Source organism: Ovis canadensis, chromosome 25 (genome assembly GCF_042477335.2).
Source record: "Ovis canadensis isolate MfBH-ARS-UI-01 breed Bighorn chromosome 25, ARS-UI_OviCan_v2, whole genome shotgun sequence".
Lineage (NCBI taxonomy): Eukaryota > Metazoa > Chordata > Mammalia > Artiodactyla > Bovidae > Ovis > Ovis canadensis.
This window is the reverse complement of record NC_091269.1, coordinates 18,287,945-18,300,232: the sequence shown is the minus strand read 5'-3', so window position 1 is coordinate 18,300,232 and position 12,288 is coordinate 18,287,945. Positions and strand designations below refer to the sequence as shown.

Sequence of the window (12,288 nt, the reverse complement as noted above, 5' to 3'; positions counted from 1 at the left end):
GGAGGAACTGAAGTATTTCTCTCTTCTGTAAAAATGAGTGGAAATTGAAAAATGAATTTGTTATTGAGCATAAAAAGTGTAAGCCTCCTAAAATTTAAGAGATGAAGATAAAAGCCTTTAGGGGCCAGTTGTCAAGTTGAATCAACTGTGCATCTTGCCCAGAAGACATTAAAAAAAAATCAGCGGGTGCTTCCTGGGGCTTATGGGCCCCTGAAACCTTTATATTCAACAACCCATCAGCCACTGGGGCAGGTGCCACACTTGTCCCTGTACTGACGTGACAGGTTAGGCACAGAGAGGTTAGGAGGTTAAGCTACTTAAGGAACCACAACCAGGAAGCAGCAGAACCAGGATTCAAGCCCAAACAGCCTGACCTCAGGGCCCAGCCCTCCTCTCCCCTCTGGCCCAGTGCCTCTCCCAGAGATCATGGCATCCCCAACCCCCTGCCTGTACAGGCCCCAGGACAGGCCAGACATTGCTCTGCCTCAGGGCCTTTGCAGCTAATATTCATTTTAGAAAGTTTTTCTCCCCTCCTTTCAGGTCATCTCTGTGAAGACATTCTGAACTCCTCTGAGGGACTGGGAACTCTCTCCTTGTATCCTGGGAAGGCCTGTCCCAGATAAGGGGGACTGGGACTGGGGGAGGAGAAGCTTCCAGGCTGCTCTGGGCAAGGGTCATGTTGCCCATGGAGGCCAGGAGGCTAGCTGCCTTTCAGCATTCTGGAACACATGCAGATGGGCCGTGGGTTTATTTGCTCTCTGCCCAGTTTTCCAGTCCATTGTGGTTGACTGGTCAGGGGATACAAAAGAACCATACCCTGGGATCAGAGGCCACATGGACAACAAAGGAACTGTCCTTCACTAGGTGACCAGGGGTGCTGTCCAGCCCCTGGAGATGAGGATCCTGAGCCCTGCTGGCCTTCACTATGAAGCTGGTGGCTCGGGGCACCCATGGCCACTGCACCCCTTGGGTGTTCACCCCACATGTGCACACATGCTGTCATCCAGGACACCAACAGCCCAGTGAACAGGGCAGCCCTGTCCACACAGGAAGAAACCAAGGCTCCTCTGTGCCCTCAGCGTCACCCCACACTCAGCGCTGCTCTGAGCCTGGACTCAGCTCTGAGAATAGGGACGGAGGCCAGCACTTGGCCCCTCACACATGAAGGTCCAAAGCCTGCGCGTGTCAGATGTAGCCCTGGAATTCTCACCCCCCACCCTGAACAGGCACCTAATGTTGGCCAGGTACACGTTCCCAGGACACCTCTAGGGCCTGCGTCTCCACGCGTCTTATGTTCTCTTCACTCCCAGAGAAATTCTTTGGTGGAAAAGGCAGGTGCCCTAAGAGCTGTAGGTCAGAATTTGCTTGCTACCACCTGGAGAGTGTCTTCAAAGAGAGTGTTCTGCTCAACATCATTTATGCTTAAAAAAAGAAAAGCACGACTTAGGGGAGATGACCTGCCCTGTGTAAGAGCTCGGAGATTTCTCTTTAAGTCTGTCAGGCACAGCAATTAACATTACAAAAGGTTCATTTCCATACACTTGGTGAAAAAGGTGGACCCTGTATTGTTACATTATGACTGGCCTGCCCAACTTAATGCTAAGCATTTCCCAAAGCACAACTCTGATAGTCTCCTACGCAATAATATCAACCTGTAAATTTAATGATGCTTGAGCTTGGAAGTAAATCAAAAACTCAAGCACACACTTTTAAAAAATTCTGGGGACTTCCCTGTCAGCTCAGGGGTTAAGACTCTGCACTCCCAATGCAGAGGGGATGGGTTCGATCCCTGGTTGGGGAACTAAGATCCTGCATACTGCAAAGAACAGCCAAAAAAAATTTTTCTGCCCAAGTTTCCATTTTCATCATGAGGTAAAAATGGAGGAAAACATCAATTACAATCCCACCTTTACTCTTACAAATTTGGCAACATATTAAAACCTGTTGCATTTCAATGTCAACCTTCTAGATTTTTAGCTCTAATGGGACAGGCTGCATCAAGCTAAGTTAAGAATAAAACACTTGAGAAAAGCTCTAAAACCTAGGGCACAAGGATGCTCCTCACAAACCACTGCCCATCAGTGGTCCTAAAGGCAGAGGGTGGCAAAGGTTCCGCACTCCAGGGGACCAAGAATGGCCCCATATTCCGTCACAGGCATAAAATTTCTCTCAGGTTTTGTGTTCGGTCTTAAAAATTAACTTGCATTGTACTCCATGACATTTGCTTTAATATATAAATACTGTTTGAAATCACTTAGCAGTCAGAGAGCCCTCCTTTACCCCACTCCACACTATGGCAGGCAGAGCCCCACCTGGGAGGTTCACGAGTTGGTGAGACAAGCCCCAAGCTTTTCTGATGCACTTCATTAGGTCTGTTTATGGCATTTCCACAAATGAAGTAATTTTATTCACTCAGGTTGTAACTAAATGCTTCAGGAAACTATGATATCAATTTCAATGTACTGAAAAATAAATAGTAAACAGTATAAATTTCAGTTTTTAAATGAAGAAATTAGTTACTTTTATTTACTAACAGAAAAAAAGAAGCCCCTAACCTAAAGTATAGCCTGATCATTTACTTTTTATATGAAGAAACACAAAGTGGATTTTTTTTTAATATAAAAAGGAGAAGATCCACAGAAAGATAAACTCCTCTACCTGTTGGCACTAGAGAAATTTCCCCAGTTGCTGGCTGATTTTGGTAGATCTTTATCACCAGTGCAAGCCTGACATCACAACTCAATGCATTCGGCTACTTCTCAGCAACTCAGAAGCAACCCCATCCCAGAGTAAAACTGCTCTCTGGATGTGGCACTTTTTTTCCTCCAGAACATAAAGCCCTAAAAGCCACCATCTGGAACAACACAAATATGTCACAATCTGTGGTTTTCTGACTGTTCTACAGTGTAGAAAGTGCTGAGCAAGGGCACTGTGATCCCTGCCACTGCCAACTCCATGGCCCCTGACCTGCACAGTCTCTGCTGCCAGCTCCCTGAGAGGTGTCTGTGGATTTAGTAGGTTTCAAGAGGCATTAATTTTAAAATAGGTTCAAAGAGATGTACATGTTTTAACATGGGCTCCAAAATGTGTGAAGATACACTTAGAATCACATCTCAGATATCAATAAAAAGAGTTCTGTTCCAAAAAGTGTTAAAAGAGGAAGCCAGGCTTCCATCACAGCTGTTCCTCTGGCCACGTTTTTTTTCCATAGTTAAAAGTCTGAATCGGCAGCAAGAACAGCCACATATATATCTGTGTTCATGTGTGTACACAAAGAAGTACCTTTGGACTGACTTAAAAATAAAAAACAAAGACATTTTGTTTCATTTCCCAAAACCTGCCTGCTACAGCCCTGCTAGACTGTTCATTTCCCTGCAGATGGGCAGGGAAGGCCCAGAAGTTTAGAACCAATCCAGGCAGGTCTCCTGAGCGCTGTCATCATAGAGGTTCAGGCAGCTTGGCTCATGTGCATGACAGCAAACATCACACTCTGATCTCAATGTGAGTCGTTCCCTAAAGAAAAGAGAGCTGCAGGCTACCACTGTACTCCTCATGGCATTCTGGCTGTTCACATGATCCCAGGATGAAAAAACCCATCAACAATTTTTCCTTTTTGGTCTACACAGCACCATTGTCAGTGGGATGTTTTTTGTTGGTTGTTTTTAAATCTTAAGCAATGGGGTAAAGAATATAACCAAAGTGTCTGATTTGAGGTTTTACAGGCAGAAACCTTTTTTTTTCCTCTGATTTTTTTTCCTTAAAACACAGGGGAAAAAAGTATAAGGTTTCAAAGCTGAGTTACGCTGACCAGCCTTCAGTGAAGGGATGGCTAACCACACCATTTCCTCTTTGTTCTTCTGTGTGTTGTCTCATAGCAAACTTTCACTCTGGACACCCAGATCTGAGGTGTGCCTTTTTCATATTAGATATAAATTAATCAAAATGTCTAAAGCTCTCCATTTCCAGAGTTATGAAAAATTCTTAACGTACTTCAAGATATCTTGCATACATATCTCATCCCTCAGCTCAAACAAACAAGAAGGTCAAAGGCAAGAAAGAATAACATAAATTGGAGCACCTACTATAATCCATATATACGCGCACTCGCTACACAGGTCCTACACAGTCAAAAGAGTCACATCAGCTAATATAGCCTCTAGTGTGGGTTTTGTCGGAACACAGCCCGCTGGGGTCCCCATCAGCATCATACGAAACAGCAGTACTTCTTCCACCAGGACTTGGACAAGGTCTTCATCTTGTCGGGAGTCCTGCTCTTGGAGTTCTTTGGCTGCTGCTGGGAGTCCGAGTACTGAATGCCGGCCACAATGGCTGCATCGAAGACCTCTTTGAGGTTCTTCTGAGTCAAGGCTGAGCACTCAATGTAGGAGGTGGCTTTGATCTCCTCGGCACACAACCTGGCCGCCTCCTCAGGTACCGGCTTCTCTTTGCATTTGTCCAGCTCGATGAGGACTTTGACGTCTTCTCTGAGGTCCGACTGTGTCCCCACGAGGATGATGGGGGCTTTGGGACAGTGGCACCGAATCTCTGGCACCCATTTCTCACTGACGTTCTGGAAGGAGGAGGGACCCACGACACTGAAGCACAGGAGGAAGATGTCAGCGTTGGTGTAGCACAAAGGCCGGAGCTTGTCAAACTCATCCTACAAGGGAGTCAAGCACCCAAATGTTATCTTTTACATCAGTTCTCATCAGCAGAGAGACCATTTGAACATTTTTCTGGAAAGGGTCTGGCAGGTAACAGAAAGCCCACAGGTGGTGGAAGGAAGAACCAGAGCCCTATGAAGGCCCCTGCTGCCAAGTGGGGCCTCACTCCCAGGTCTGCAAAACTTGCCCAAAAACCTTCCTCACTGCTCAGGACCTACTTGCAAGTTACTGTAGAAAAAGTCCTTATATTAGATGGATTTTCAAAATAAAATTTCCTTTTCTAGCCTTCAGGCTAGAGTAACTCAGACTTACGGCTTCAACTCTGGTACTTAGCCATGCTTTTAAAATGCAGATGGTACCCACACTGATCCTCAGGGCTTCACCCAGACCCCAGGAAACCACAGTCTGTGAACTCAGCAGCTCTGCCCATCCTCATGGCAGCTGTGAGCCTGGCTCATTTCATCCCATCTGTGCCATGCATACCCAGGGCACACTCAGGGCACACTTGGTGCAGAATCATGAGACTCAGACACAGGACTGGAATTGAGGACCTAGGCATGGACACTCTCACAGCGACCCAGAGACTGTGTGCCTCTCAATGTCACTTAAAACACAAGTGAATGTTCTCACATTTGCTGAATACACCTTTTATCTCACTTTATCTTTTCCTCCCTCCTTCCTTTTCTCTTACTTTCTCTCCCCTTTTCTCTCCACAAACCCCAGGAGGCCTCCAGGAATGATGCTTTGGGAAGATAAAGGACCAAAGGAAAGGCATACCCATCCTACTTCCAAAGGATAAAGAACTGAATGGATAAGTCAGAGTTGATTATATAAACCAACCATCAGCCTGCTGAGTGCCTCACTGTGCGCATTCACTAACAGAGACGCACACAGGACGCTGGACACTAGACACCAGACCTAGGGGATTTGGTTGGGAACAGACACACATGGGCTCAGTCCTTATAGGGACATGCATGTGTGCATGCGACCTGGCTTCAGTTGCATCTGAATCTGGGCAACCCTATGGACTGTAGCCCATAGGCTCCTCTGCCCATGAGGTTCTCCAGGCAAGAATATTGGAGTGGGCTGCCATGCCCTCCTCCAGGGGATCTTCCCAAGTCAGGGATTGAACCTACATCTCCTGTGGCTCATCACTGGCAGGCAGATTCTTTATCACTGAGCCACATGGGAAGCTCTTATGATTATTTACAAACTATTATTTACGTGCATGTTTTGTTGCATCTGTCGACTTTTTCTAGGGATGAAGAAAGCCTGGATCTTTTGAGTTTACGTGCCTCATCTAAGGCCCTGTATTTCAGTTTATAGGGCAACAATCAAGTGACAATATTGAAGTTGACCAGCTAAATCCTTAGGAAGGAATATGGCATCTCACCATGTCACTGCCAATTCTCCACCTTCTATATGCAAAAGTTAAAAAGAAGAAGAAGAAGAAGAAGAAGAAGACGAAAAAAAGTCCTGGATTTCTCAGTGCCAACTTTGTGCTGAAAGAAGAAACACAGAAACCCAACCAGGTGGCCAACAGCCCAGCCCCGAAGATCTTCTAATGAGACACTCCCTCTGTTCCTAGAGGCCTGCAAGAAAGCAGCACAGCACAGTCTCTACCCTCACTGCTGGCAGGCATCATGCCTGGCCAGGCCCTGGATCTGGGGTTGCATTATCGATAAAAAGAAAAGCAAACACAGCCCTAGACCTTGGGACATGGCTTCGGTAACTTGGCTTCCAGACTTGTGGAGGTTCTGGCTGACGGACTCAGGAAGCAAAGCAGAAACTAAACCCTGCTGCTCACTGCCTGACCAGAAACCTTAGCTATTTGGAGAAATAAATGCCGCACACGTACGTGTGACGAGTCCAATTGGAATGGACCCTTAGAGAAACTAGTTCTGAGACCCAGAGATTTGCCTGGGGTTTAGGGTAGGGCTGGGTGGGGCTGACAGGTTGCTGGACAGCCGCGCTGGTCTAGCAGCAACCGGTGTTTGTTTTTTTTTAAAGTATAAAGATTTTCCCAGGTGCCTCATGAGTCAGAAGGCTGAAGAGTTTTCACCTGCTATTGGACAGGCTCTTGCAGTCTGATCAATTTCCACTGGAGTGAAATTGATCACAGTGAAATTTCCATAATGAGTCCAGTGTTAAAAACTTTTAACATTTTATATGCATACCAGGCCCCCAACAAAAAGGCCCCAAGGCATAAGAAGCAATTTCTAGTTATTTTTCCAGCTCTCAGTTGCTATGTAAAACTTACGTCTGATCCCCAGGCAACCTGCGTCCACATTCTCCTGGTGTTTGGAAAGGAGGCAGCTTGAGTCACTTTATCCCCAGGAAGCTACCATGATGACTGCTTGCGGGGATGTGCCACCACAGGCTGGGGCAACACTAAGGAAATATGGCAGGTGTCAAATCAAGTCCCTTAAAAAGGGAGGTTATCAGATCTGGAATAGGGAGGATAGGAAAAGACTATCACCTTGCCCAGTTTTACTAACAACCCAAACAAATACTAACTGATAGCTGGGGAGCCGGGAGAAAACTGACTTTATCTCACCAGTTGTGTATTTTTTTTTTAAATTTATTTGTATTTATTTGGCTACTCTGGGTTTTAGCTGTGGCATGCAGGATCTTTAGTTGCATGTGGGATATAGTTCCCCGACCAGGGATCAAATGTAGGCCCCCTGCATTGGGAGTACAAAGTCTTTTTTTCCGCAAACTTTAAATTTTTTTGGTTTTCTTGTATTGGGGTATAGCTGATAATCAATGTTGTGACAGTTTCAAGTGAACAGCGAAGGGATTCAGCCATACATATATGTGTATCAACTCTCCCTCCAACCCCCCTCCCATCCAAGCTGATACATAACACTGAGCAAAGTTCCATGGGGAGCATAGAGTCTTACACCACTGGACCACCAGGAAAGCCGTGGCTGTGTATTTTTCATAGTTTTGAAGATGGTTTTTTGAAGATGTGGTTTTCCATAAATCTGTAGATGGTGACCTCACACATTACACTATTAGGCATACTAACCACTCCATCAGGTAAGAAATACAGTGAATCTCAACAAAAACACTGCTGAGAGACCAGAAGGAAAATTTCCAAATAAACCAAAGTGTACCAACTTGCACTGAAACCTTTTCATTTCCCAAATTATAAGCTTTTTCATGAAACCATTTCTAAAATGATTCTTGTGATTCCTTAACTTTGAAACAGATCCTATTAAAGAAAAAAAATCAAATTCTTTCTTGATAATTCAGGATCATTTCTACAAAGTGTTCCTGGTAAAAGTCCTAGTCCTCTTCCAAAACTGCTCAGAGGTTTTTCTCCTGGTCTACCCATCCTGTCCCTCAAATTGATGTTGCCTTCCTCCTCCTGTAACCTCGTTGATTTCTTCATAAGTTCTATTGGGTTGGCTAAGAAGTTCATTTGGGTTTTTCTGTAAGTGCCTACTGGAAAATCCAAATGAACATTTTGGCCAATCCAAGACTAAGTGGTTTGTCTTCCCCCATGGACTAGAGTCCATCAAGGGGCAAGCCACGACTTAAGCTTGCATCCTGCAGGACCCAGCACTCCATTTATTTATCAATCCAGTCTACAAACACAAGCAAAGTCCACTATGGGCCAGACACCAACCAGGCATGAGCCAGGGAACTCCAGCCCAGGAAGCTGTGTCTGCCATCAGAGCTGACAGGTGAGCCAGCGGTGGGGAGCTGCCGGCACTGGGCTGTCTACTCCTCCCTAAAGGGCCCCACATAGGCATGCCCTTTGGTTTCTTGAGTTTTCCTGCCTTCTTCTTATTCTCGGACTCTTTAACTGCCACTTCTTGCTTCAGCAGGGAAGCCTCTGTTTATTGAGGGGCTACCCAACCCTCATTGTAAAGATCAGAAAATGTGACCCAAGGTACGAAAAATATTCTTGATTTACACAAAGCAATTAAGCTTTAATTATAAATAGTAGCAGGGCATCCAGAAAGATTATTAGAAGGATATGTGTTCTTTGATTTTTCTCTTCCATATGCAATAAAATAGAGATTGGTCGATTCTTCATTTTTTTCCTGCTCCAGTAGAAGGGCAAGGAGACAGCAGAGGAATCTGGGCTATGACATGCGCCCTGTGGCCACTGCCAAACCAATGTTCAGCTGGGGATCGAGGCTGCCCAGTCTTGTGTCACCTTGAAGTTTGAAAAACAAAGCGCTGAACTTGCTGTCCCGCAGTGGGCAAGTGACTAAGAAGCCCTGGTTTGGAGGAGGCTCTTAGGGACACTGGAAAGTCAGATACTTCTTAAGTGTAGGTGGTCATATGACATCTTAGAAAGGAAGTGGACACTTTTATCTGTTGATAAATTACCGCAGCACTTTCTCAAACTCTAGCAAGCACTGGAGAAACTACCTGCTTATTAACTGTGGCTTTGGCAAGCTCTAAAGACAGACCCTAGGGGCTTCTGTGATGGCTCAGCGGGGAAGACTCCACCTGCAATGCAGGAGATGCAGGTTTGATCCCTGGGTAGGGAAGATCCTGTGGAGAAGGGAATGGCAATCCACTCCAGTATTGTTGCCTAGGAAATTCCATGGACAGAGGAGCCTGGTGGGCTACAGTCCAACAGGTCACAAAGAGTCGGACTAAACAATGACTAAACAACAACATTAACGACTAAGCAACAACAAAGACAGATCCTGGGCTCTCAGAGGGCACAGCGAGAATTCAGTGATGTTAGCACCATGCAGGGAGACTGGAGCCCCCCAGCTCATCCGAGACACCCCAGAGGGGACTTCATACTGAGCCCTCCTCATGCCTGGCTGTCTCATCCAAGTGCCTGCCCTCAAGACAAAAATAAATGTTCATGATTCTGAAGGACCAAGTCCCAGTTCATTCATTCCTCCAGGTTAGGAAAGGAAATATTAACACTTACTGACATGAACTCCATCTTTTTCTTGAGTCAATATCTTAAGAATTTGGCTTGTTGACCTTTAATAAAATGATTATAAGGCATTGCCAACTTACTCTGAGAAATGAGTACAAAGCATCATTGACAATTTTTAATAAAAACCAGAAAGTAAATAAGATCAGAAACTCCCAGAAGATAAGAACCGCTCTTGACCCTGTTTCCCTTGTCCTGCCCACAAGGAGCAGTGCCAAACCCTGTTTTATTGGTGTGGAGCTCTCTCCCTGCCACATCCACCCTCTGTGAGGTGGGGGTGGGGCTCTAGAATGGCCCAGTAAAGGAGAGGGGGCAGTATTTGAAGGCCTTTAAAAGGCACTGTTCTTGCCCAGCACTGAGCAGCGATGTGATACTGACCTGTCCTGCAGTGTCACAGAGCTGGAGTTTCACAGGCCGTCCATCCACGGAAACCACAGCTTAAAAATAAGACCGAGAGGACTGTCAGTAGTGGGGAGGGTCTCTTTTAACCCTTTCCAGAAGAACAATAATTTTAGTTTGTATGACCACTCTCACTCCAAACCCTTCAGCTCCTATTCTGAGTCCCCAACAAAATCAAGACTTGCCTAAAACAAGGAGACTCCTTGGAAGCATTTTTTTTTTTTTTTTTAATGCAAACCTGCTGGGCCAGCAATTCACTCCATGCCCTGAGAGGAGGCAGAGAGGCCCAGGGCCTTTGACGGCACCCTGGAAGGGTCTGAGTTTTCTCCCAACCCCAGACGATTCATTTTCCTATGGTACATGTTTCAAAAAACGCAAAAACAACACGGGTGGGGGGTTAAGCGGGAACCAACCTCATGGTTTTAAATCACAGGAAAACCTCACAAATAACTGTTTTCCCTTGGGAAATGTTTGGTGACTTCGGGGTCTGTCACAAAAACGTAGCTTATTTTGAGAACGTGTAAACACAGGCTGCCAGTATTGTCCTGTTTATAAAAGAGGGCACTGCTTATCTCTCCATGTCAGCTCAAAGAGAGGATTAAACAAGAAAAGGAAACCGTGTCCACCTTTCCACTAGGTTGGGGTATCTGGGGAGGGGCCTGCATCAGAGTGCTGCTCAGAGTGCTCTATTTGATGAAGCACTCAGTTTTGTCTCAATAAACTTTCTAAATTGTTTATAAATGTTTGTACTACTCAGTTGAAGAAGGCGATTAAAATACACACACACACACATACACACACACACACACAATATCGTTTAGGTGGGAAACCCACCAGCACAGCACTGCTTTATCTAGGGTGCCTTCCAGGTAGATGAAAGCAAGTCCTTGCCATCAAAACTTTCTGAAAGACCACGAATTTCTTTTCTTTCTTTCTTTCTTTTTTAAGAACAAGAGAAAGCATTTCACTCTAGCTTCCATGGATTTTAACTTTTTCATAAATTTCAAGAAGCCTTGAAAAATCAAGAGGAAAGATTACTTTATCTTGGTGGCTACAAACCAAAGGACACAGCATCGCATACATAAGCGCTTTCAGGAGCTTAAGAGATACTGAAACGACGCTAAGAATCAAAAACAGAGCCAACGGGGGCGGTGGGACTCAGAGGCAAGAAGTCGTCTTTACTATCCGGGTTTAATCCAAAACTCAGCCTTCCCCAGCGCCTCCAGTGCCGTTTTCACTAAATCCACTCTTGTCCCTGCTCTCCGCGGCTCTTGAAAGTGGAGACGCCCTCGGAAGAGGAGCCGCTGTCTGGAAAAGACCGACCCTCGGGCCACAGGTAATGGCACCTGCGCGTCACCTTCCGATCGAAAGCCAGCAGCGGCGCCAGCAGCGGCGGCCTGACGCAACCGCCCTGCGCAGGAAACCGACCCGGCCACCCGGGCGCGACCTGCGCGACCCCGCCGCCCGCACCCCTCGGCTCCCCGCGCCCGGGATAGGACCCCGCTCCGGCGGCCCTGTGTGCCCCGGGGTCTCCCCCGCCCCGCCCCCCGCGGCCCCGCTCACCCGAGAAGTTATCGAAGGCGGTGGGGATGTACTCGGTGGGGTAGCCGTTGGTGGTGTAGCTCACCACCAAGCTGGTCTTGCCCACGGCGCCGTCGCCGACCAGCACGCACTTGACGCCGCGGCCCTCGGCGCCGCCCGCGCGCCCCCGGCCCCCCGGCGCCCCGGGCCCACGGCCCCCGCGCTCCCGGCGGGGCGGCACGGGCGGCGCCTCGCAGCGGCCCGGGAACGCGGGGTCCCCCTGCTGCGGGGGCATCGGCCCGCGCGAGCCGCGGGGGGAGCCGTCCCCGACTCGAGGGCCGCGGCTGCGGCCGCGCGGCGCAGACAAAGGCGGTCGGGTAGGTCCGGCGGGGCTCAGGCGCAGGCGGCGCCGGCTCCGTTCTGCGGCTGAGGACTGCGGACCGCGCGGCGCGGGGCCCGGCGCTGTCTCCTCCTGCTTCCCGGCGGCCCGGCGCGCGGGGGGCGGGCGCGGGGAGAAGGCGGAGCGGCCGCTGGGTCCGGGCGTCGGGCCCACAGCGCCCCCGTCTGAGCGCCGCGCGGGGCGCTAGAGCCGGAGCCGCGCGCGCTGGGGCGGGACCGCGACCGGAGGCAGGGACCTCGACACCTGCGGGGGAACCCCAGATGCCCAGTCTGGGCAGTGCCGAGGAACCAGGCCAACGGAGGGCGGCTTCCCGGCGCCGACACTGCCGCCACCGCCGAGGGGCTCGCCGTCCCGCCTCCTGCGCCCACGCGGCCGACTGCCCTGCC

The 12,288-nt window shown here is 48.3% G+C and overlaps 1 protein-coding gene across 1 annotated transcript; it reads right to left on the bottom strand.

The window, feature by feature from the left end:
* Positions 1-2,205: 2,205 nt before the first annotated feature.
* On the bottom strand, positions 2,206-11,985 carry RHOU (ras homolog family member U). Its single transcript, XM_069572600.1, has 3 exons — positions 11,545-11,985; positions 9,961-10,019; positions 2,206-4,660 (listed from the first exon to the last, which is right to left on the bottom strand). Exons 1-3 carry the CDS (start codon positions 11,795-11,797, stop codon positions 4,205-4,207), a joined length of 768 nt encoding a protein of 255 aa, XP_069428701.1. The 5' UTR covers positions 11,798-11,985; the 3' UTR covers positions 2,206-4,204.
* Between the last annotated feature and the right edge of the window lie 303 nt (positions 11,986-12,288).